The following is a 27,583-nucleotide window of genomic DNA, read 5'->3' on the forward strand; positions in this document are numbered from 1 at the left end:
GAAAACATGGGCTCAGTGTGGAAGAGCGTTTGTGACCAGGAACGTTTCAGCTGAGCTGAGGAGAGCCCTGGGATGCAGATATTCTAGGGAGGAAACACCAAGAAGGGTCAACCGGAGACCAAGTCATCCTGCATGCTTAGAACACTGGGAAAAATAACAATAGGCAGACCTATGTGAATGGCCAAGCCATGGAGCAAACCGCAGTACCCTTGCCCCCACCAAAAGGGCCTCACAGAGGCGTGCAAGAGCCATGACACGCCAGACAGCACCAAGACCCCAAACCTGTAATGTACAGGCAACAACAAACCAGAGTAAGTCTCATAAGGAGACAATGACCAAAAAACACTTACCAACTGCATGTTGAACATAGGCAGCAGCCTGGATCACTCCAATGATAAGAGCAGCTGGGGATGGGTGTTGTTGGGCCTGCCAGTGGGAACCTTCAGCAAGCAACTACTCAGGCAACATACAGAATTCACAAACAGGCTAAGTTGGTAAAGCACCTACCTCAATCATAATGGTGGCACAGCAGGAGACCAATACCAAATGGAAATTCACGTCACCCCTAACCGAGTGCTAGCACCAAGAGTGCATGACCCAAGAAGTCGAGGGTAGGATCCAACCTGTGGAAGACATGAGGCATCCAGAGAAAAGAAAAACAGATGCAGATCCGTTGCAATAATCACAAAAGGCCCAGTACTCAACTGAGAGAAAACTCTTTCACCACAGGAGGGAAAGCAGAGAGTAAAGAGCCAGGAGTAAAACAACTGACAACCTCACCCTAACCATTCATACACCCTGTAGACCCGGGAAGCAAAGCCTCACACCACACTGGGTGGAAACCACCAAGAGTAGAGCAGACACTGTGTAAAAGAGACGGCAAACACAGGGCAACATCGGATGGCCCTCTCAGGGAATGCAGACTTGGATTACACCAAGAGAAATTACACAGATAATAAATATTATATCATTTAGTGAAAGGACACCCCATGACAAAAATTTGGAAGCAATATGAGACGAAAAGAAGCAGCAAGCAAAGAGTAGAAGCAAGCAGACGTAAAAAAGGAACACACACAAAAGAACAACCCAAGGGCCTGAATCAGGTCTTAAAAAAGGAACCTTTCACACAAGACTGTTACTTGGAGGGTCCTTCTGCACTGTGTGTATTCCTCAAACCCAGGTGACCTGGCATAACCAGCCGTGCTAACAAGGGCCATGATCTACTGAAAACCCCAGATGTATGGCAACACCGCATGACCACGGCCCAAGGGCAGCACACAAGGCTGACAGTGTACGTGGAATCTAACATCAAATGTTGAAAAACCTACCCTACCCTGAATAATTATCAAGAAAAACTTCACAAACTGCATGCCACTGCATGGGAACACCACAACAACCCCGACCCCCAAATGCCTAGATAAACTACTAGCTGTGGGCTCCAAGGAGTAGTGAGCTGTGGTCCACAACGCACTTCCAAACCTCACCAGTTGTAGTACGCAATATGACTTATAATACATTATAAAAGAAGGGATGCATACAGCACAAAATGTAGACCACCTTGATAAAAACATCGGTAATGCCTTCAGTTGATAGATTATGCAAGCACACAAACGGTCTATATAGTAGAGAGGGGACCAATGCAACAGCCACGTCTGGACCCCAGCCTCAACAGCCAATGATTCACTCTCACCAGGTGAAAAAAGAGAAAGAACAGCACCCCACCACAAAAATCCTGGAGACCAAACCGTGAGTGTATCCAAAAAGAACATAAACCAGTCCCCATTGACAAGCCTGCCCACCACAAGATATGGGACTACAAAGCCCTGCAAAAGAATCAAGAGTTCCAACATTAAAAAAGACAACAACAGCAAAACGTGGGCCAGCCTTGCCTACAATCATCAGCCACACTGAGGGCAACGGTGAGCCTGCAAACAACTAATACACCAGGATGCAACTGGTAAGGCCTGCGGGATCAAAACAGCACTATGATCGTAGTCTCTTGACCATGGTGACCACAAGAGTAGTACAAATACTCCCAGATAAGGGGCATGCAAGCCAGCATCTGTCCAGCATGCTCTGGTTAATTCATGCCACACCCCACATGTACAGGAGTAGACACAGCCTTGCACACCAGAGAAACTGCTGTCAGAGTAGAAACCACCCAGCACAGCAGCATGAATCAGTGGGAACCCTGCCTCCACTGGCTAACCAAACCACTCTACGCCCAAGCGCCACGAAACATGCAAGCTAGTGCAGTGACAAGGGGATGAGCTTAGTGGGAAAAGGTTTTATTGAGGTACTGGAGGACATTCTTCTTGAAGGCGAAAAGAAGTTGCATTTCTCCAGGGTGAGCCTCACTCTCACAGAGAAAGGGCTGTGGATAGGAAAATGCACAAAGTGCTAACAAGCACCAAGTAGTTGAGCAAGACAAAAACGACTCTGCTAACCCCACTGCCTCCTTCTCACATCACACACCTTATGTCACTCATAATCCACCTTAAAGCATGCATCACCTATGTAAACTTGCTGTAAATAAACCTGACCGATTTATACAAACCAGTCACTGCTAGGTGCATACATTAACCTGTTAGGTTAAGTGATTAATGTAATCCTTTGCTAAGTGCACACTTTATAACTATCAATAACAAAAGAAGTATGACCAAATAGTTAGGGGAAAGCACATAGTGTAGCAAACCATATTAATGATACACATGTTTATATTAAGGATGAGCAAAAAAGTGTTTTTAAAGTTATTTTTGCACTTCTACCTCTGCGGTGCAAATAAAAGATGGACTAAAATAACTATCACACTCTGCAATTTGTTTTCAGCAAAATGTTAACTTAAAGATTAAAGGTGGCACTTTTTTTCACTAAATGTTAGTGTCCGCCAAAACAACTTTTAAGATATTAAGTAATACTTCTAGAGTTCAAAACTCGAAAATTGGAGACCTTTCACTAAGGATTGTTTAACGAGAAATGCTAATCTACTTTTAATACATTTTCAGAAAAGCTATTTTCTAAGTACCTCAGTTAAAAAAAATTCTTGCACGGAAAAAACAGTTTGATAGGTAATTGTTTCACAAAATTTTAATTTAAAAAATGGGGGCAACAGAATAAAGAAAACAATTTCAAAAATCTGCAGTTGCATGAAGTAGTGCATGGGTACATATGAAGGTTTTCAAGCATACAAAAATTACTGCCTTTCTGTCAGGAGTTCCCACCACATGGTGGTTAGAGCCTAGACAAGAAGAGCTACACTTTTAACACCCCCTGAGATCATGTATAAGGCAGAAGCGTCCACAGCTGGTCCCCGAGGCCCGGGTGCATGACAGGTTTTCAAAATACCTATTTCTATGGAAATTATTCCCATGATGAATTTCTGTGAATACACTTAACAGAACTGGATATGCTGAACATCCGACATGGATTAGGTCCTTGTGGACCCCTGTTGTACTCCTGGTTCTCTCTTGATGCTGCGCTCCAGATCATGACATCTGCTAACGTCATGAGTCCTCAGCTCCCCTTTGCTCTCTGCTCAGCTTTCATAGGCCAGAGAATTAACAAGCCATATATCTCCATATGGCGATGAGGAAAGGCAAACATACAATACAACATTCTACAAAGGTTGTTTTTGCATAAATATATACATATGCCGAGCTGTAGATGGTTGCTGAACATTGTCAAAAAACATTGCATTTGCAAATGGCAGTCACAATCAGATGAAGGTCAGTAATGGTCTACTGCTCAAATGGCTCTCAAACCAGCAGCTCAGATACCAGGTGCTAGCAGGGCACCACTACTTACCCTCAGTCCATTCGTCTTGCCGGGGAGAGTGTTCCCTTTTAGTCCCTCTCAGTGACTGTCAGCAAAGTGCCTTTCTCGTTGGGCATACTTGACTATGCCCTAGTGGCATTTGCCTCCTCGTCTTGACAAATACAGACAGAAATCAATAGCTCCTTGAGGTACCCATAGAACAATAATTGGCAGTCTTCATACCTGATGGGGGCCCCGCGGCCCAGCGCCGGCCTCAGCAGTACTGTGATAGTGTTCTCCGACTCCCCCAAGGGTGGGGGCATATCTCCGTAATCAAAGGTGGGTGCTAGGAAAGAGAATGGAAACAATCAGGTCTGGCATTGACACAGTAAGCATAAGGGCAACACATCATAGTGACACTCAACAATGGTACAGATTTAGGGTAAGCATGAGTGTGGAACAAGGTACAAGGCACGATATGACTTAAGGGACACAGTAGGAGGCATTCTCTGGTATGAAGACAGAGGTTAACAAGCATTTTCAATGCAACGGGTCTCGCATTTGCTCGAGCTAGAGCTATTAGCGCTGTAAAGAAAAAAAACGCAGCGCGATCGCACTATGTAAAATGCAGCGCAATTGCATGGAAAATAAACAGCTAAAGTAGTCCGGACACCAGGCTGAAAACATCGAGCCTCTTATATTTTTATTAATTTACCGGTGCTGTGTAGGTGGGCTAAACACCGGAAAAGGCATGACATATGCTTGCCTTTCACAAATGAAAACAAGTGGATTTTAAAAGACAAGCCCACGAACCAATGTAAGTGACTGACGTGACATGGGCCTGGTCGGAGCGCTTTCCACTCGCCCATAAAAAGGAGAGACCCTATTCTGGGAAAGCTAAGGTACAAAAATAACATTCTCAAAAAACTCCCACATTTTAACTTTTTTTGGAGTAATTCATATTCAGTATTCTCCCTTATGGATTTTAAGTAATCATGATTGCCATGGTATAACAATCATTTTGAAAATCAAATTTAAAATTCGAAAGATGTAGATGAAAAACATAACCAATGAAAATATATTCAACATATTTAACATCTAAAGTAAATATTTTCAAAATATGGTTATTGTAATTACAAACCATCAATACACATCTTTATTAATTATAAGAAATCACATTTTTATATAGCTCATGTATGAAAAATAAAATCAAGAAAAACAGAGCTTTCTCGTTTTAATATAGACAAACCGTCAACAGTTCCTATTGCACAATTCCCACGTGCCATACTCATACTGGTCATACTCCAGTTAGTTAGCAAACACTTGAATCAAATCGGTTTATGTTCCAAAATGCCTAAGTTTCTTATGAGTCTGACTAACATATCCCTGATCATGAAAAGTATTCTAGCCAGACTCATTTGAGACTTAAAAATTTGGTATCCCGGGAATTGGAACACCTTTCTCCACCAGGCTTCAACCCTTCGCCACTTCCAAGATCTGAAAACCAAGTTCTCAAGTAAGACCTAATCGCTCGATAACCAACTTAAAGTCAGACCCCACTGAAGAGTTCTGATACCCACCCCTACCTGCCTGCCCACAGGTTTACTCCTACCCGCTTTGTAAAACGTACCCTACCCACTGTGTAAAACATACCGTTCCGGCTTATCCATTTCCCACCGTCAAAAATCAATTGTGTACAACACTACTCTGCTCTTTAGTTAGTTTTGTGCTTTATTAGTCACAATCATGCACAAAAACTGCAGCAACTTCCCCCAAGTCAATATATCCAGCTCGCTACCACAATTTCACCAATTTAGGTATATATAAGCATGTGTGCATCACCATTTTTTAACTCCACATATACGTACCTTATATATGACAATAGTAAATGTAAGCATCCTTATACATACTTATGCTCTCAATATTGTGGGCAGTTGATACTGTGACCACTATTTGGCCTCTTGATACTTTTCCTCCTCAGTATCCTGACATGCAATCAATGAGATAAAAGAAGGATACTTCGGGGGCACCTTCTGTATTTGCTAGAAATGTCCACTGTTATTCTTGGTCTTGGGCAGGAAATAAAAGGAAAATATCACTTCTCTGTAACCATCGTTTTACAGCTTGTCACTGGGAGAGAATGTCATTCCATGCATAATCCAGCCATTTTAAGGTGGGGTTAGAAAGTTGCAGTTTGTTTTTCTAGTAGTATCTATGGGTCTTACATTGCCTGAAAAGAAAATTTCCTATGTAAGACTTTTCCATGAAACTTTCAGTGCACTGTAGAACGACTTCCACTTCGAATGCACTTTTTCTTGTTACAGCGGTTCTAAGCAAACAATGTGTTTGGAGGCGGAATCTAGACAATAAGGCCGTTTTTCATGTTAAAATATGACGTGAAATCAAAGAGAAAGCACCAGAGGGATAATACAGGGTGGATGACAGAATAGTAGACTAGTACTCCTGGAGAAGCTGATGTGATCTGTAAAGGCATTTTCTTATTTTTTTTTTTTAAGAAAAGGGATAAGACTGTCTCTCTGACTAGAAGGCAGAAGTCAGCTAAGTTTGCACCAACCATTGATTGGTTTTCACTGGGACTATTTAACTTGCATTGGCCCCTCTGTCTGACTGACATCACTGATAGGTACTCCATGCACGGCGCTCGGGTTCAACAGTTTTACATTCTCTCAAAAGGAAAATTATCTTCTGCATGGATACCCCAATGGGTGACAAATAGTGCTCTACAAATTTAGTGATTGAGGGATGTATTTAAAGGCTAGGACACTAAAGAGAATTGAGAGAATTTGGATGATTAGGGAGCAAATGGGATTAGCCTTGCTAAACTCATGTAGTGTGCTCATATGTATTATTTGTTTTCTGAAGGCATGGTGTTGTATTTTCTAAGCACTTAGAGTGGTCTTTTCCCCAAGAGACCTGCACGGTGGTGGCTCTGGCCTCTGAGCTGGGCTAGGAGGCAGCTACCCACACTACCACTGTGGTCTGATTTAGCTAAGAATATCCCCAGGGGATAGGCCGATATTAAGTAATAAAGAGGGTGAAGGTGTGAGTAGTGATGCTAGAGGTGGATGAAGGAGGAAGAGGAGGGCAAGGTGGAAAAGGGGGCAGAGGTATAACACAGACCTCCTACAGTCACTGTGGTAGGGGACAGGCAATGCCTCAGGGGAAACTCAAACATCAAGGGGTCTCCCCCCCCCCCCTTTAACCCGAGGCCAATGAATATTTGAGATATATTACATTCTACAGGCAGGGGCGTAGGAGACACTAAATTTCTGGGGGGAGACAAGGATAGCCTTGGGGAATTTTCATTGACCCTGTAGAAGGTGCCCGTTGTCTAAGAGCTGCAGGCTTCGATAAATGTATAAAGTCTGTAGTTCTGAAGTGAAATAGCAAGAAAGGAAGACATGTATCGCAGTTTGTAAGTATGCTTTACTATTCATTACATTCTGGAAAATAATTAGAAATTATGTGGAAAAAACATGATCCCTGCTTTTTTTATGAACTAAGCAACGAGGATGGGAGAGAAAAAAGGAAGAATAAACAAAATGTTCTTAGCGATATTCAAAAAACTCAAAATGTAGCTGGATTAATCAGAAATAATTATTTCTGCTGCAGGCATTTATAATAAAATCCTGAACTTTTATTTGAAAAAAACAGTTTTTTTCTATGGCAAATTCTTTTGTTGTTGTCTGCATGTCAAATTATTCCAACATCTCTTTATATACTTTTCATATGGCGTGATTCAGTCTTTTCTGGGACATAATTGACCTTAATCAAGTTTTCAGTCGGTAAAGCCCAATGAAGTTTATCCAGCCTCAAAGGAGACTAAGATTACCTGTTTGGGGTTCTCAACCTGTGTTTAAAAAAAGGTTTTCTCTGTTGGAAGCATGTTTTCAAAGAATGACTGCAAGTTCTGGCTTTGAAGAGTACATAAACATACTTGACAGTATAGGTAACTGAGGTGAAGGTAGCAAATGGTCAGTTTCTTGAAATTGAGCAATGATGCCTTGTGTGTCTCTGTGCCCATTTTTGAGGTTTCAGTCCATACTGTCACTCTCTACAATAAGCCATCAGTCTTTTAAAAGACAAAGCTGTAATCACACATTAAATTTTTATGTGTTTGAGTAATGTATCATGCTGTAAGGAAGTCACCATTCCTCTATTACCTCGACTAAGCCTTGGCTGCCCACAGTTGCTACTCTTTAAGAGTGAGTTGTATAAAGGCTTAGTGAATTGGAATTTAAGAGTATTGTAGGCCATGGGACACCAATAAGTATCTGTTATACATGGCCCTCAATGAAGGGTCACTAACAAACTTGTTGCTTTCGCCCATCCTGTTTTCCAAACCTGTTTTTGTTGGATTTCAGGACTCTGTGCACTTTACCACTGTGAACCAATGGTTAAGTGATTGTGCTCTCTTCTTTGCACATGATAAATTGGCTTACATCCAATTGGCTCAGTTTATTTACTTATAAGTCACTAGTAAAGTGGTACTACATGTCTCCAAGGCCTTTAAATGAAATGCAGCAAGTGGGCCTGCAGCAGTTATTGTGCCACCCTCTTAGTTAGCCCTTCCAAACAATGCCTCCCGCCAGCCACAGCAAACTATAGTGTAGTTTTAAAATGACATTTCAACCTGCTAAACCTTCATTTTCAATTCATATGTCACCCCTAGCTAGACCCTAAACATCCCATAGGGCTGGGTGGAGCATATTTAAAATGTTGACCATGTGGTTTTAAGTTTTACACATCCTGGTAGTGAAAACCTCTGAAATTCATTTTTCACTACTGCAAGGCCTGTCTCTCCCATAGGTTAACATTGGGTTACCTTATTACATTTAATAAGGGATAACCTCAATTGGGAACAGGTAGGAAGGTCGAGTTTGGCGCCTAAAGAATTTTAATTCAAACCCCTCTTTAATGTTAAATTGGATTTTGAAGCTGCAATTCTGAAAATACCACTTCTAGAAAGTTGACTTTTTCTTTTTCTAACCATTTGGTGCCGGCAGCCTGTGCCCTGGGTCACACAACTGGATGTAGTTGGCAGATGGCCTTTGAATATTCCTTCCAGACATTGAGACAAGGGGGGGATTAGGTGTTGACAGGATGGGGTGGACGGAGCTGTTTCCTGGCCCAATTACATTTAGAATGGGTTGCCTCAGCAGACTCACAAAGAACTTGACTCCAGTCTAGTGTAACCCCAGATCTCTTGTGATCTGGCAGGGAAAGGAAGAAAATTCCAGAACTAAATGTGGGGAAGGCTAGAAGGTTCTCCCACTTCAAAGGCGGGCACCAGCTATAAATATTAGACCCTCAAATCAACTCTACAATACACTCATGGAACTGTGGAAGACTACATAAGGACTGCCTTGTACTCCATGGTACTACCTTGCTGCTTTATGTATTCTTTGTTTCTAAGGGGACTGTGCTGTTGCTTGAGGCCTACCTCGTTCTTGAGAAGACCGCCCTGTTTCTTGGGGCCTGCCTTGTTTCTTGAAAGAGAGAGGACCATCCCTTTGGATTGAGGATTACCTGAGTGACTCTAATGGTCAAGTGGCTGCCCTCCTTTTATGGGCTACAGGGACACAACAAGCCCCAGGGGCCTCATTGCACTGCCCACCTGACCTGCTGCAACTGGCCCTTCCTGGACCTGCAGTTGGACATGCCTGAGGCCTGCTGATCTCTGCTGGAATGAGTTCCTGATCCCCAAGAGGTTCCCATCCCAAGTCCTGGACCCCTGACTGGCATTAGTTGAGCTCCTGGAAAATCCTAATTCTTTGAACTCTGCGCGTATGACTTTGAGGAGGTCACCTTTTTTTTATTGTCCATGTATCTGGCCCACACTTCATTGTGTTGAGTCTGAATGTATGACTTCATCCCTGTCTACCAACCAGATAGCCACAGGTAGAGCTTTCTGCTTCTTGTGGCTATTTTTACTTGGACCTTTAAAACTGCATACGCTTCAGTACTACTGATTGGATTTTTTACATTATGGTCTCATTTTATTTATTACATTTTACTCTATTTTCTAAACTGGTGTGGGGTGTTTCTTGTATTGTGTTTTCACTTTACTGCCGTTTGAGTGCCGCATAAATACTTAACACAGTGCCTCCGAGTTAAGACTGACTGCTTTTGCATCAAACTACCAGATAATTAAGCCCAGGTTAATTTAGTCACTTCTGTGGTTCACCCTGACCAAGAGTGTGCTTATTGCTTGAGAAGGATTTTCACCCCACTCAATCAAAAACCCAATTTCTTACAGTACCCGTCATTCAATAAACACCTACTAACTCAGCACTCTAGAAGAAGCTTGTCAAAGAATACAAGCACTCACAAACAATGCTATTAAAAGAATCCTTGACCAGATCTCCAGCTGATTATTCACTAGCATTAGCAGACAGCACCGCTCCATTAAACATACTCATGTGTGTTTGTTTTAGCCAAAGAACCATAAGATTTAGAATCCCAACTTCTCCATTTTAAATAAAAAGTATGGCGTATTAAGCACTGCATTAAAATGTGCACAATGCTCTCAACAGCGGCATTTGTCCACAAGGGCATTTTCATCAGAACCTACATCACCATAAGTACAGTGCTGTGGAGGATGTGGAACCAGGAAAAATAATTATTCCCAGCCTAACCACTAACAAATTGTGTACTCATGGTCAATAATATTTTCAGTAGATAACTTTGCTGCCATTTGCTTTACCATTACACAGGAGATGTAGGGAGGATACTACCACAGGCAGCTGAACTGTATTACTTGCTCTAATGTGGCTGCAAGGTGGAGATCCAGGCACTGTATGCAATCAATGCAGCACAAAATATAAAATACAATAAAAAAAAAAAAAAAAAACTTTAAAACGTTTCTGTCCAGTGTGCTCGAAAAATTAGTGCAGATGGATGCCATGAGTGTAGAGTGATCACAAACTAAAAGCTGAAGATGTAGATAAACGTGACATTAAATATGCCTTCTGTATGAGATGCTCACAAAATGAGATGCACAGTGTGTGTGTGTATTGGAGATAGATACTTTACAAATGTGAAAAGCCTGATGTGAAAGAAAGAGATGCATAAAACTTAGTATGTGAGATGCCTTCAAAACAACATGCTGTATGTGTACATGTATATGTTCGCAAAAACGAGATGCAGTGTGTGTGAGACTGGTCATACAAACACAGCACTTGCTGTGTGAGGCACAGTGTACCATATGTCGTGGGATGCTTAAAAACAATGAGAAATGTGGCACCGGCTTGTGAGAGGCTCACAGAAATTCAGTATATTAAAATATATCAAATGAGATGAGTGTGGGTGATGCTTGGTTCATAAGCAAATCTAAGGTCTTCTTTGGAGCCAGTAAAGGCTTTAATTCAGAATCATTTGAAGCTTCATGGTGTCAAAGAGTAATTCTTTTTTTTAAAGGCATTCTGAGATTATTACCAGTCCAGGAAAGGTGTGCACTAGGTACAATCCGAATGTGTTGTGCTAAAAAATATTTTTGAAAGCACTGTGAGCAATTAAACATTGAGCGGCAAATTTGTAACCTTTGATACATCATAGCACAGTAACCAAATTTGCTTTCCTGCATCATTAGGAGAGAGTAGAACTGCACAATATCTACTATAACACCAGTTTTGTCTCTCCCTGTGCTGGTGCACAATTGTCTTCCTTGCGCCAATGCTCACAGCCATGCACTTTGGTGCATGGGAGTGTGTGTTTGAAGTTAAGTATAGGTTTTTTTTAGTGGCAGGGTACCCTTCTGTACAAACACTATGCTTTAACGGTTTAATATTTTTGCTGTCTGTGTTTGCTGTGAAGTGCTGTACATGCATAAAGTTTCAAAAGTTTAGAGAAAATAAAACTTTACTCATTCTTTATGCCTGCCTCAGGGAGGTGCAAATGTTTGGCACAAGGTCCTATCTACCTCTTTTTTTTTTAGTAAATAAGGCTTTGTTTGAAAAAAACATGGATGGTTGTATGGAAATTAAAGGTGGATGAGCCACTGAAAGCTCAAGCCAGGTTCAAGCCCATAATGAGCTAAACATTGGCTTCTGCCTGCTACCCTCCCTTTACCCAGGATGTGGAATTATGTCAGTAAAAAATGCGTGTGATTTTCAATAATGTAACTGGTGCTCACATAAAGCGCTCCAATACCTTTGGGTTGAGTTCGCGCTATACTTCAAAAACTGTAGGAAAATGCACTGAGAGTTCAAAATAGAGCCTTAACATAAGGATGAACTAATAGATGCCTATTTAATAAATTGAAGTCATCACAGCTTTCCTCCTTATATTGTGTGATCTTTGGCAAATGATTCCACCAAAACTATTTTTTCTTCACTACCACCAACGAGAGCACATTTAAAAATATGAGCTCAGACTACCAGTGGTAGAAAACTATCACTTTTAACAAGTACTTCCCAGTAGAATTTGATAATGCTCCCTGTTATTGTTAAAGCATTCACATCTTAAAGAAATACACAATTGTGAAGAGATTTATCATATTTTATGTGATGTTTGTTGTATAATTTACATAGCATATATTTTCAGGGCTTGGCTCATGCACAGGCTCTATGATGCGAGCTAGACCCTTGGCTCGGCTCGGCTCTTGCTCAGTTCTCCCTGTTAATTTGTTGGCTCACCCCTCCTCTAAATTAACCAACTGAGATTTACCCAGAAAATATGGATTGCCCACAATTCAGGGAGGACCAAATTATGTGACATTACTGACTAAATTATGCTGCAGTAAAAAGCAAATTGTGCTGCATAATGTGACTCTTTTTGCGATGGTATTACTTCATTATATTATCAATTTTACAATCCTTATATTGTAAGGGCAAACGTTTCACCTCATTAGTACAGGTTTCACGCCCAAATGTTGTATATATATTTTATGTTGTGATCAGAGTTGTGCTCCTACCATGTGCTTTTTCTGCTCTTATGCATGAATTTGAGGTGAAAAGGGATGAAAGATAGGTTGCTCTCGACTGATTCTAATGTATGGATGGAAGAGTGTAAATTCCTTGTGGCCTATGTTTGGACTATTGTGGTATGAGACGACGGGTACCAACCTTCAGAGGTGCAAACGCAGTGTTTCATGTAGTCAAAAGGCCCATTAAGTTCACCCAATCCCTCTCAAAGCATCTGACGTAGGGGGAAAGTGTGACATGCACTTTACAGTGCAACAGGGCCTATAGCACTCATAATACTCTTTGCTAAACGCAACAATAACCCGGAAGGAGAAGAGTGGATAAACATGGAGGGCTGGGACATTAAATAAAATCTGCTATAGAACCTGATGACAGAATATAACTTTTTTTTTATTAAAGATTCTGATTAAATAGTGTCTTATGTTATGAATGATTTTAAGGTGCTAAGAAAATAACAAAATACATTACCTTTTATATTCTGTCAAATTTTTATTATACAGCTCCTTGGGACTCACAAGTGATAGGAAAGAGCTATAGAAATACCAAAATAACAATACAATGTAACTGCCTTGCTCATTTGTATTTTAAAGGAAACTTATACCCTCTCCTTTTTAGAAGATTAGTTAGTTTGTGACAAGGTACTTCTGCAGTATATTTGTCAATGGGGAGAGATATGTTAGTGAAGCCGTTTATCCCTGTTTATATTCCACATCAAGTATTTAAATGACTCCTTGCAAGTTGGCTGAAAAGAGTGTGATACTGCAGGGGGCACTTGAAGCAATTTAAAAAAAAAGCATCTTCTACAAAGCAATTAAATAAAAGAAAGGCCTATGAATGACCTGTGAAGTACTAGAGTGGAGCACACAGATCAGATAATCCTCTGTGTCATGGAAGCTGCAGCAGCCCGGGCAATGGGCTTTTTGAGCTTGGATTCGGAAAAGAGTCAGCAGCCCGGTTTAAACTTCATTCGTTTTAAGTTCTATTGCTTTTAATGCACTGAAAAACGAATTAAGTTTAAACAGGGACTGCATCACTGTCTCTTTTTAAACTTCAGGATCATTTGTCCCCCATGTCCCCCCCCCCAACCCTTATCCCCCGCTTCCCCCCACTTCCAAAATCTGGGGGGGAATAAATTCCCCATGTCCCCCACATTTCCTACATCCATGTCTGCAGGGGGAGGCCCATCATTTTGCGTTACGCTACTGAATGTGGGCTTCGCACAGGAAAGGAAAAGGCGTGAGGATGGTCAGGGAGCTGAGGTGTCAGATGAATTTATAATATTTTCTGCTCATCTGTAAACAACCCACAAGACCATAATCTCGACGACATCCACATTCCCATGTAGAACATGAGTGACAGGGGATGAGTAGCATTACCGCACCATGCAAGATTGCGCACAGCTCTACTGGGGAAGCAGATGGCTTTCATCAGCATCAAGAAGACAAAAGTCATCTGTGGAAACATTACAATACCTTCCTGAACATCCCCATCATTAACGCCTTTGTCAATTTAAGACTACGCCCTTCTTTGCTTAACAGGCATTTGCACTGGGACCAAAGGGTCCAGGGAGGACTCAACTACCTAGAAGCAATCGCAAGGCAGTCTCGACCGGCAGCCATACATAAAGCAGTTGTGCAACTTTCAAGTTAGATGTATCAGAGGAGAAACAATTCAGGTTTGCTGTGATCCACCGTTCAGAATGGATCTTCGTTTGGGCAATCTCCAGTGTGCTTCACCACCCCTTTCCATTGTATGTACGTACAATTCATTTGTGTTTCTTGTAGACTCAGCAGTATTGCTTTCATTTTTAAGACTGCTGGTATTTTCTTCGCTGAGGAGTCATCTAGCGGTGCTGTCTTTGTTAAGCTCACATCCATTAGCCTCACGAGGCAATCAACTAATTGTGTTATTTCGGTCATGTAATCTTTTAAAGCCTCCATGTAAGTTATCTTTTGTACAAGCAATAACCTGCTGTGGTCTCTATTGGCTGACGCTACGAGTAATTAGCACCGCTTGACACTATTGTTGAGAGCAGCAATTTTGCTGGCTTCCTCAGGGACTACCAACGTCTTACGAGTCTGAAAAAGTGTTGCGACACAAAAACTAAAACACAGTTCTCGCTGTCAAAAGTGTTTTTCTTCACAAACTGCAAGAGGCAATCAATACAAGAGGCTCAATGTTATTTTTCTCCAGTTAGACTAGGTTATGTTATGTATTATTTGAACTGAGCTTTACTACCCGTTCTGTGGCGCTTTAATGGTTTCAGACTGAGTGCCATTTACAGGTCTGGGATTCGCACGGACCGGACTCACGGTGGTCTGTTGACATTGTATTTGGTTGGGTTTTCTTTTGTTTCGAGGGAAGCCACACTAATTAGTGTCTGGCACGTGCAGGAGGAGCCAGAGTATTATTTATTGATTGATTACATTTGCTAGAGGCCAGCTATATCCTGTTTAATCTTTGTGAAGCATTAAGTGCATGGATGGTTATGTAGAAGGATATTGCCTTTCATTCCATTCTGCTGGGGTGTATGGTTGGCAATCTCTTGACTTCGGGTGGCAGTTACATGTGGAGGCACCTTTTCCCTATAAGTTCCTTTGATGCAGTGCTATCTACATTGGTTTATGGTAAATGTAAGTTAACTAGTTGTGGACGGTTGATATGTAGATTGGTGAGACAATATGGATATAACTTTGAGGTGCAGTGCTTTGCTAACTATATGGCTTACAGTCGAGTTGTGCGCCTGATGAAGCTATCAGGTTTACTCATTTATCTGTAGCATTAAAGGTGGCTTACGGGTGTGCTTTGGCTCTAGATCATGGGTACTCAGAAACATTTTCCCAGGGGCCACAAAGTTTAGTCTGCGGTGTGACCGAGGTCCGCACTGATGCTACCAGCGTGGCGATCAAAGGGAGGAGGGGGCTCTGGATGGGGAGGGGTTGTGGTGTTATGGTGGGTGTAGGGGGCAGCAAAGCTTATAGATCTAGTGGCTGAATCGCTCAATGTGAAACCAGAAATTGTGGCATTAATCCCAGCTTTGCCACTTTACCAAATTGTGTGATCCTAGGCAATTGTTTTATTTCACGTTCCCTTCATTTTCTTCATTATTGTATGTAGGAGGACTTCACAATGCATGACTTCAGTATGTGCGCTGTGCGAAGCCTTCTCCTGTGTTTGATTTAATAAACTATGATGTTGTTCATGTATAATAGCAAATCAGGCCAATCAGAGAGTGCAGATAACAGACTTGCCTCTTAATTCACTATTGGCATTGTTATCAAGGTGGGGGTAAGAATGAATTTTTCTTAATTTATGTTTGAAATCTATTGTTCTTAAAAAAAAAAAAACACTTCTCCATGCACTTATATAATCTGATGTAGTAAAAGGAAATGGTCTTGTGTGTGTAAATGAAATACACTTTTTGAATTTTTAAGAACGCTTATCATAGTTGCAGACATTTGCTGCAAGATTTCTTAAAAAATTAAAGTGTTCCTGCAGTTAAGCGGTTCAGGATAAATTCCTAGTTTTTAAATAAAATATTGCCTGTTGAGTCCAGTAAACAGCAACCTAGTGCTACTGCTGCCATGGGGACCGAATGTAAAGGTCAAAAGGGCTGCATGTGATGACGCAGAAAAAGAAGGTCTGACATATATTCATGTATACCGTGTAATCAATACATATAATGAAGTGTGATTTTAATAAAGAAATAATGTACGAGGGAAATTGTGCCCTCGGGGTAGTTCGCCATCATTATAAACGAGCTTTATTAATCACGAGGTATTAAAAAAAAAATGTAGTAATCCGTCATAATCGCAAATGTATGCCATGATTTCTTGTTTGAAAACTGTTTTGCTTAGCTTAAATTTAGTACAGGCTTTGGCCTAGTTGCTTGGGTTTCAAATTCTAACTGCGTGATTTTTTCCTTGAACTAATGAAACATATATTCTTGCTTGAAGTTGTATTTTTCCAGTAGAAACTGGCTGGTACACTTATCTCCAAGGTTTCGTGCTAGGCCGGTTACATCCCCTTTGATACAAGGTCAGTCTCTGCAGGTGCGGACAATGAAGGTACAGATAGTAAAATAATTGGCAAACCATGATACAATTTGTGTTCCAAGGCTCCAAGGACAGTGTATGCATAAATGAGCGCTAGTAAAAGACAATTTTTGATTGGATAATTTGAAGCCAACCTATGAACCCTCCAATGGAAGACCCTGCAGAATTTGGAATGTTTCTTACTTAAACCCACCGGACAAAGAGAAGTCAGCCATTTTCCTCGATGCCAGTTTGAAGCCTGATGCCAGACTCCATTTTGGACGACACCCTGATGCCCTTTTCTCTATCTGAGAGAAAGAGACTTTAAGAATTCTCACCCTAGAGACTTTAACTTTGATTTGCCCCCCCCCCCCCGTTTTGCCCATACAGTAACTTTGCCCCATTCTCCTTGCCGCTGCAAGGAAAACTTGCCCTTAACTTTGCCCCTTTGAAACTTGCCCCATGCTGATCAACCGGTACCTGAAGGACGAAGACTTTTCTTGAATGCTGATTGTATTTGGTAAATATGAAAGGATAAATGTATTATGCATTGTGTTTTTCCTTTTAGGTACCAACTGCTATTTTGATAGGATCCTAGCTAGAAGTTTTCCAAATTTGTGTTGACTAAATTCGTTTTGCATGAAGTCCCACATGCCAATGCTAATTAGAGGTTAGTCGAGGTACTCATTCAATGTATCATGAAGAATTGAAATCTTGTTATGCTGACCGAATGTATGCAATTAGTCAAATACAGTTAGTCACATTGGTGATTTGCATTGCTATAACAGAGTGTATCATCATTCAGATTTTGCGTAGATTGCGTTTCTTCCGCCGTTATGGACAGCTAGTAATGTTCATATACATATACCAATTGGTTTTGAGACATATATACATCGTGCTAGCTTTGTTAATATAGGGAAATAAATTCACTAACTTTTAATAAACTGGTGTGGTTATTCATGACTGAAAGGTCATGGTGCGCCGAAATACCAACTGTTATTGATTTCTGATGTGTTATATTGATCTATTAATTGAGTACTGATTACCGATTACAACAGTTATTGATTATTGATCTGAATGACTCGACTATTGAGGATGAGGAGAGCCCGACTCGGTTAAAAGATTCACCGACCTCCAACGTGTCCAGGTACAGGTAATTTATAAGGGCTGGACACGTTATCAGTAGATAGTAGCAGAGGATGGTTTAGCCCTTTGGGACCCCATCCGAACAATAGACAGAGTCAGGTTAGAATTTTCTTTGATAAAACAAGTTGGAGAGATGATGATTCCCTAAGTCCCCAATGACTTTCCCGGGATCTCGGAGCTTGCGAATGAGGAACATGGAGGTATGAGAATGGTCTCAGCATTTCTAGTGACGGTATGAGTGAAGTTAGGGTTTCGCGCTTGTACAGCTTATCGCCGCAGATTAATTGAGAAGTTTGTGAGGACTTAAGGGGTTAAAAGATATTAGAGGACTGTTCCTCCAAAGGTGTGAGAGTAGGGAAGTCGTCGAACTTCACGCGTGTGTAGCGCTTTGAGCAGAAAAAAATTGTCCACGTGGTTGTTGATGTTGAGACGGGCCCTGCGAGGTCAAGAGACTCCGGAGTATGTTGAAAAGTGTATGTGACACTTGTTTGATGTTGTGATCTGGTCGGTTTAATAGGTTGATCGGGCGTGGTCAACAAGTCGGTATGAATGTTGCAGAGTGAAAGAAAACTTTGACTTTGAGATTTGACGAATTCTAAAGTGCACTAGAATAGTTCATTGATCAGTTGAGAGTAAAGTTTGCGGGTCAAATTTTGCTTGCGAAAGTGGGAAACCGAGAAAGATGGAATAACTGCCGAGGCTAGTGAAAAATCCCTAAGGGATATCAAAGATACCCGATTGGAAGAAAATGATCAAATTATTTTTGTCGATGGTTCATGTTTAAGAGATGCACTGGGTGTATTGAAAGCAGGGTACGCTGTATGCACAGTAACAGGTGTTTTGGAAGCATCTTGGCTTCAAGGAGTTTACTCTGCACAAGTAGCAGAATTGGTAGCCGTTACTAGAGCTTGCCAACTTTCTGCATTGATGAAAGTTACTATTTACACTGACAGCCAGTACGGGTTTGGAACAGTGCATGATTTCGGACAATTGTGGTCACAGAGAGGCTTCATGACCTCTTCAGGATCGCCAGTGAAAAATGGCGAAAGAATAAAAGAATTGTTACATGCCATCCAACTACCAGGAGAAGTAGCAGTGGTAAAATGCAGTGCACACTCGAAGGGACAAGATTATGTTTCTCTGGGAAATGGATATGCGGATCAAGTCGCAAGGTTTTGCGCATTGAACTGTATATTGCTTAGGGATGAATGGAAATTGATAAGTGAACCAGAACTCGAACCAAGCGAAATATTTGCTCTAAAGGTGATAGATACGATGGACAAATTGAAATCCCTACAGAATGATGTCAGTGAGGATGAGAAACTCTTGTGGACCAAATCACAATGTGTAAAGAGATTAGATGAATTATGGGTTTCAAGTGAAGGGAAATTTGTTCTTCCAAATAGCCTTTTGACACAGATAGCCAGATTTTACCATGGACAAGCTCATCTTGGGAGGGATGCCATGATTAGGTTGTTTAAAACTGATTGGTTTAACCCCAAATTCCGTCAAGTTGCTGAAGCAGTTTGCCACTGTTGCGTCATTTGCCAACAGATGAACGCAGGGAAGGGAACCGTAGTAAATTTGAGCCACATTGGAAGAGCAGGGGGTCCATTCAGCAGGATGCAAATGGACTTCATTGAGATGCCTGTGCATGGAGGCTTGAAATATGTGTTGGTGGTTGTGTGCATTTTTAGTCACTGGATTGAAGCATACCCTACACGCAGAAATGATAGTCTCACGGTCGCAAAACTACTCTTGAGAGAGTTAATACCACGTTTCGGATTCCCGATCTCTTTAGAATCAGATAGGGGAAGTCACTTCAATAATGAAGTAATAAAATTGCTTTGTGCAGCACTGAACATTGAGCAAAAGCTGCATTGTAGCTACCGCCCTGAAGCATCAGGTCTAGTGGAGCAAATGAATGGCACATTGAAATCGAGAATGGCGAAAATATGTGCATCGACAAATTTGAAATGGCCTGACGCATTGCCCTTGGTACTAATGTCAATGAGAAACACCCCTGACAGAAAGACTGGACTGTCCCCACACGAGATTCTCATGGGCAGAGCTATGAGACTTCCAGCAGTTCCTGCAAATGCACTTTTGAATATTACAGATGATATGGTGTTAGACTACTGCAAAGGTCTAGCTGATGTGGTTCGATCTTTCTCTCACCAGGTGGAGGTAACCACCTTGCCACCGATCCAAGGTCCAGGACACGCCCTGAAAGCAGGTGACTGGGTCGTGATAAAGAAGCACGTGAGGAAGTCGTGTTTGGAACCCCGTTGGAAAGGACCTTTTCAAGTGATTTTGACGACTACCACCGCTGTGAAGTGTGCGGGAGTTCCCAACTGGATTCACGCCAGTCACACAAAGAGGGTGTTGTGTCCCACAGATGAGGAAGTTGAAGCGCTGAAGTTACCAGTACCTGATAACAAAAGTACCAAGCGCTGAGGCAGAGCAAAACAGAACTAGAAGCGAACAGGCAGAAATAGAGGAGGGAGAAATATTCTCTGAGGACGAAGCAACTGATTCACTTGGGGAAGGCCAAGGAGGAGCCTCAGACAGCAACGAAGCAGCTGAAGGTAACAAAGAGCCTGAAGCAGCTGAAAGTGACAGAGAGCCTGAAGAAAGTAACGGTGACAAAGGGCTCGAAAGAGGTGAAGAAGCAGGAGAGCCTGATCAGAGGAGGGCTTTCCCAGAAGCAGACGATACAGAAAAAGAAAAGGAAAACCTGATTGACTCCCCAGAAGGAGGGGACAAGACAGAACAGAACGGAACTGCTCAAACTCCTTCAGAAGAGATTGCAGGTCCATCAAGTGGACCCAGTGCAAAAAGAAGGCCAAGCATATCGCCAATAAAATTAAGAACTAGAGAAACGTTGAACGACAGTGAAGGGCCAAGAGTGAAAGAGAAAAGAAAGGAAGTGTCTGTTGTAGTACCAACAGCAAGTGAAGAAAAGGACTTGGCCAAAGAGGAAAGTACCAGTGAGAAAGAATCAAAGAGAGATGCAAAACTGAAAAGAAAAAGGATACCGAACAGGAGGTATTCCGGTCCGGAGTGGGCGTACGTAGCCAATAACGATTGGTCAGACAAATTCGTATCCCTCAGTCTTGAGAACGAAGAGGCAGAACTTCATTTTGGAAATAAAAACTTTATGGACTCTGTTGATTGAAACCATTGATCACCTGATTGACTTTTCAACCGGCTAAGACATTGCTAACTTGATTGACTTTGAAACCGATTTTGAGACAACGCTGCTAACCGATAAGAGACTAAGCTTCTAAAGAAAACTGTGTGAACATTGAACTCGTTCAGCTTTGTAAATACCTGCAAATACGCTTTGATAAAGTGTCTTCGACTTTCTGATTCTATACAGATCACGACTAGCTTCACTACACAGGGGCGTAAAATGAAGTATTGTAAATATATGTGTATAGGCTTAATAACCGCATGCGTACTAATAATTGTAGCAATAGTTCTTGGAATGCATGGTAAAAGTGAGAGTGAGACGAATTATGCTTCTACTTCTAAACCTATTATCGTTACTGAACTAACAGCTCTGAAGAGACTCGAGCGAGACGAGAGACACTTGCATGATAAGAAGGAACTTTCATCTAACGTTTTCTATCGCTTACTGAGTGAGTATGTTGAGACCATGGATGCGAAAGATTGTTATGTGTGTACACAAATACCTACCTCAGTAGTGGAAGGGGTAACGTATCACAGCATGCCTCTTACGTATGGAATTACATGTAGTATAGTAGCTTCCAGATTTTACGCTCAAAAGGACATTCATTATTTCTATACTAATTACGATGTTACTTTTGCATATGTCCCCATAATAGGGCACCTAAGTAAGATAGCTCGAAATTATTATGCCAAATTAATGAGGGAATTCTTCGAACCGATGTCACCTTTTCACACAGCTCACGCACATAGAGAGAACCTTACATGCTTGCTTTCACCAGTAGAAATATAATTTTTAGACCGCACTGATGATAGGAAGAATGAAATGAAGGAGAAATTAGAGAGGGAATTACACGAAAGGACGTCTGTAGATAATTATGCTTTTGCTGCAATAAAGACACAAGGGAAAATAGCTTTAGATACATTGCATGTAGGAAGATTTTGTATACATAGATTTCCATCATATTATGACACAGTTTTTGTGGGAACGAGTGAATGTAAACATACGTATGCATTTCAATCTAAGTGGACGTTCATGCTGAATGGACAAGACCCAGTTATTCCTGGAGTATATTATATTTGTGGACTCAACGCCTATTATCGTCTTCCTAAAGGATGGTATGGGAGGTGTTATTTGGGAATAGTGTTCCCAATGGTTTACCAACTAGACGACTTAAAGAAATTTCCAAGGCTGTCTGAATCACATCGTGTTCAGAAAAGGGAGACAGCTTCTGGTGTGGTAGGAGATATATTTGGAGCATTGATTCCTTCAGTAGGAGTCATATTGAATTCAATCAAAATATGAAAGTTGTCTACTATTGTGGATAACATGTTGACAAAGTTTTCAGGAGCTATAATCCTGATGGATGCTGAACTCGCTGCAGAAAGAGCTATGACTCTCGGCTTGCCTTAGACATTCTTTTAGCAAAGGATGGCGGCGTTTGCAAAATGCTTGGTACACGTCACTGTTGTACATATATACCAGACAACAGTGGGAAAATTAGAACGATGCTTACAAATGTAACTAAAGAAAGTGTAGATTTAAAGGAATTGAAAGAACCCGGAGTTTGGGAGAAAGTTGGAAAAGGATTTGCTTCTGTGGGAAATTGGCTCAGCAATGTTTGGAACGGATTGTTACTAAAAATAGTAAAGGGAATATTGATAATATTAATTTGTTTATTAGGCTCTTGGGGAATATGGAAAGCTTTCAAAATGTTAAAAGCAAGGAACAAAAGAAAAAGAGAAGAGAAAATAGAGAACAAAATGGTGGAAATATATAGGGAGAAGTCAAAAGGGACTAAAAGAAAAAGGGAATTGACTGAAGTACCAAATTGCTATACAGAATTTTAATGGAATAAAATTTGTGGGTAGATTTGATGTGATGACATAATTAGTCATCAGAGGAGGGATTGATGACGCAGAAAAAGAAGGTCCGACATATATTCATGTATACCGTGTAATCAATACATATAATGAAGTGTGATTTTAATAAAGAAATAATGTACGAGGGAAATTGTGCCCTCGGGGTAGTTCGCCATCATTATAAACGAGCTTTATTAATCACAAAGTATTTTTAAAAAAATGTAGTAATCCGTCATAATCGCAAATGTATGCCATGATTTCTTGTTTGAAAACTGTTTTGCTTAGCTTAAATTTAGTACAGGCTTTGGCCTAGTTGCTTGGTTTCAAATTCTAACTGCGTGATTTTTTCCTTGAACTAATGAAACATATATTCTTGCTTGAAGTTGTATTTTTCCAGTAGAAACTGGCTGGTACACTTATCTCCAAGGTTTCGTGCTAGGCCGGTTACATCCCCTTTGATACAAGGTCAGTCTCTGCAGGTGCGGACAATGAAGGTACAGATAGTAAAATAATTGGCAAACCATGATACAATTTGTGTTCCAAGGCTCCAAGGACAGTGTATGCATAAATGAGCGCTAGTAAAAGACAATTTTTGATTGGATAATTTGAAGCCAACCTATGAACCCTCCAATGGAAGACCCTGCAGAATTTGGAATGTTTCTTACTTAAACCCACCGGACAAAGAGAAGTCAGCCATTTTCCTCGATGCCAGTTTGAAGCCTGATGCCAGACTCCATTTTGGACGACACCCTGATGCCCTTTTCTCTATCTGAGAGAAAGAGACTTTAAGAATTCTCACCCTAGAGACTTTAACTTTGATTTGCCCCCCCCCCCCCGTTTTGCCCATGCAGTAACTTTGCCCCATTCTCCTTGCCGCTGCAATGAAAACTTGCCCTTAACTTTGCCCCTTTGAAACTTGCCCCATGCTGATCAACCGGTACCTGAAGGACGAAGACTTTTCTTGAATGCTGATTGTATTTGGTAAATATGAAAGGATAAATATATTATGCATTGTGTTTTTCCTTTTAGGTACCAACTGCTATTTTAATAGGATCCTAGCTAGAAGTTTTCCAAATTTGTGTTGACTAAATTCGTTTTGCATGAAGTCCCACATGCCAATGCTAATTAGAGGTTAGTCGAGGTACTCATTCAATGTATCATGAAGAATTGAAATCTTGTTATGCTGACCGAATGTATGCAATTAGTCAAATACAGTTAGTCACATTGGTGATTTGCATTGCTATAACAGAGTGTATCATCATTCAGATTTTGCGTAGATTGCGTTTCTTCCGCCGTTATGGACAGCTAGTAATGTTCATATACATATACCAATTGGTTTTGAGACGTATATACATCGTGCTAGCTTTGTTAATATAGGGAAATAAATTCACTAACTTTTAATAAACTGGTGTGGTTATTCATGACTGAAAGGTCATGGTGCACCGAAATACCAACTGTTATTGATTTCTGATGTGTTATATTGATCTATTAATTGAGTACTGATTACCGATTACAACAGTTATTGATTATTGATCTGAATGACTCGACTATTGAGGATGAGGAGAGCCCGACTCGGTTAAAAGATTCACCGACCTCCAACGTGTCCAGGTACAGGTAATTTATAAGGGCTGGACGCGTTATCACATGCGGCCCACGGGCCGTACTTTGAGTATCACTGCTCTAGATGAATGTGCAAATAACTCCTTTTGTGGTGCAGTCACTGCATTAGTGTACATGTGCATATACAGACCACCGCTGAAGACCAAGTGTGGAGAGAAGGGGTACTAAAATCTCTTCAATGGCCATCCAGACACATGTCCATTAGATGCTACAGGTTGAAGGGATGTCATTCAAAGTCCTTCAAACCAATACCTAATATCTGGATGACATGAATGGTGCCTTGCCAACTTGTCTCTCATTTGAAGTGCTCATCTCAGCACCGTTTCTTTTCACAGAGCCCCCTATGCACAAAGAACGCCATAATCTAGTCTTGATATTAAGTAAAACCCCACAAGTGGGACTAGTCACCGATTTGAAAAGGCTTGCTCCCTACCCCCAGGATTCACGATGGCTCTTGAACAATATACTTCTGTGTTTAATTTCCTTATAGTTTGACCCCTCAGCTTGGTGTAAAGTTTCCTTACAGTTTGAGCCCACAGCTTGCTGTAAACACCGAGTATAGTACCGCGGATTACTACATGTACCTGATATATTGGTGGTGACTTCAGTTAAAGCTGTTTGCCCAAAGCCTTTGCCAGTCCTAGCTCGCACGGAGAAGAGATAGGTGGTCCCAGGGTGCAGGTTGGAGAAGACGTGGTAGGTCTCGTTGCGCAGCTTGGAAACAGTACGGCGGGGTCCTGGCACATTCACTGCTGGGTCTGTTGACTCAATGCTCTGGTAGCTGATCTGTGGAGACGGGTATATGAATACAGATTACTTTAACACCATAATTTTAGTTGGTAATACCTGACCCACCATTGTGACCTCTATACCAAATAGACCAGCTATTTCAGACTACCTTGCTCCAGTGAGGTAAGTACCACAAAGGACTGCCTATTCTCACTGCCTCTGACTCTACTCCAAAGAGGTGTGTGCTCACACAAAAAACTTGAGGCACAACAATCAACCCCCCCACACACACTCATCACCCTGGGCAACAGCAAACAGGGGAAAGATAATATATGGTAGGATGTTTAACTAGAGCTTAACTTTTTATGATTTTAAAAGACATGAAAGGAACAAGAGCCCGTAGGTTCCAAGCACTGGAGCAAAGCCAGTCAGATACCAGTCTCTGCTTGAACTGTCACTGACTCTTCTATAGCTCTAGCAATCTCTCAGATAAACATGCCTGAATTCTCTGAAGTAGGCCAATACACCTCTACAAATGGATTACTCAAATATTCCACAAAAAAGGAAGGGCAACCAGCAGTTCCAGGGAGGATGGCCTGTGAGAATCTGCAGCCAGAAGGTTGAGCTGCTGGAATAACAGGTGTAGGCCATGACCAGGGTGCAAATAAGGAAGGCTCACTGCAAATAATAAAAAGCAAAGTCTTATGAAGCAAAAATATGTTTAAGAAAGACACACGTATGTGCTGGAAGTGGGTCATGAGAACTGCAAAACATGGTGTCTGCTCATCGATTTGCTCATTTTCACCCTAACCAGAATACATGCCCATTGGAGCCAGAATCCCACACGTCTCAACTCCCTTCTGATTACCCAATATGGCACCTCACTCTGCTCCTATCGTCAACAGGCAGGAAGAAATTTGCCAAATCTAAGAGGATGAATTGTAACCTCCCAAACTGACTGGAAGACATTGTAGGTTTCAGGTCGCTCCAACTGCTCTTTAGGCCAGCCAACAAAACTGATCGAAACATCCCTTTCCACTTTGGCCTGAGTAGTGTGTAGGGGATTTTGTTGTTTCCCAAGACAGGTGGCAAGAAAAAAAAAAAAACTCTTCACATTCTATTTTGGGACAGCGGATCACAATCCTGGGAAGTTTAAACTGTTTTTGCCTTGTAGTGAAACATTCCTTCCAACCCTACACTGCTTTGTGTGTAAACCAAAGATCCCTCGTATCTTCTCATTTCTCTTCCTGCTTCGTGTACAGCTCTATCTTTTCGCTCACAAGGCGTTCTGTGACCACTCTAATAAAGGAGGGAACCTCATGAAGGAAAGAAGGAAACAGGGGCCCATATTTATACTTTTTTTGCGCCGCATTTGCACCCCTTTTTAACGCAAAAGCGGCGCAAACTTACAAAATACAATTGTATTTTGTAAATTTGCGCCTCTTTTGCTTTAAAAAATGGTGCAAATGCGGCGCTAAAAAGTATAAATACAGGCCAGGGTATTTTGGCTGTCTTTACGAAATTTTGAAACTGTTAACCCCCTCTCATAAAATATACCAGGAAACAACTAAAATGACTGAAGGTTCATCCAAAATATTTGAAGTGACATTTCATGTGTAAGAACAACCTAACAAATAAAAATGCCATCTAAGTGGGATGATAGCCAAGAAGACCATGATGGTGGACGTCTTTTACTGAGGTTCTGGCTCATAAACCCACCTCCATCCTCTTGCTGGACTGAGATCAAGCACTGACAACCCAAGCCTTGCTAGTGGCAAGGACTGGGACTGACCGAAGAGGGGCCGATTGGGGCACATGAGGTGCAGAGAGACAGCCAGGTTGTGGCTGTCCCAGGAGATCGTTTGTGGTTGTTGCTGTCTGGTAGCCAGGCCTGGAAGAAGCCCTGTGCTGCAGTGCATACACAGTCGGGGCGGAGAGGCCCAAGCAATACCAGAAGACGGCTTGGGCCGAGCGATCTGCGGCTGCGCTGCAAAGAAACAGAGCGGTGTTCTGTGGCAAAACAACCAGACGCAGCAGGGGGCTGAGAGGGGGATGGCCATGGGGCCGGCCCGAGGAGTACATGGCAGTGACCAAGGAGAAGGTAGCTGTGGGGTCTCAATGGCCATGGAGGTAGGCTCGGCAATTATTCTGGGGAGGTACTGAAGAGATGATCCCCAGCAGGGAACCTTAGTGGCTACCACAGCCCCATGAGTCCAAAAAGGAACCGGAAAGGAGCGGCGGGAGACGGAGCCTCAAATATGGGGGAGCACAAATTTTGCCACTCCCTCCCTTGAAGAACCT

General features: G+C 41.7%; 1 protein-coding gene across 3 annotated transcripts in view; it reads right to left on the reverse strand.

Annotated features, from left to right (window-relative positions):
* The window catches only part of PTPRU (protein tyrosine phosphatase receptor type U), a 765,217-nt gene that overhangs the window by 248,776 nt on the left and 488,858 nt on the right, over window positions 1-27,583 (reverse strand). For all 3 annotated transcript variants that reach the window (XM_069225125.1, XM_069225127.1, XM_069225126.1), the window contains exons 10-11: window positions 25,138-25,339; window positions 3,997-4,099 (exon numbers count right to left, since the gene is read on the reverse strand). In XM_069225125.1, coding sequence (XP_069081226.1) covers window positions 3,997-4,099; window positions 25,138-25,339 — 305 coding nt within the window. The remainder of the gene's footprint in view (window positions 1-3,996; window positions 4,100-25,137; window positions 25,340-27,583) is intronic.

This window comes from Pleurodeles waltl, chromosome 3_1 (assembly GCF_031143425.1).
Source record: "Pleurodeles waltl isolate 20211129_DDA chromosome 3_1, aPleWal1.hap1.20221129, whole genome shotgun sequence".
NCBI lineage: Eukaryota > Metazoa > Chordata > Amphibia > Caudata > Salamandridae > Pleurodeles > Pleurodeles waltl.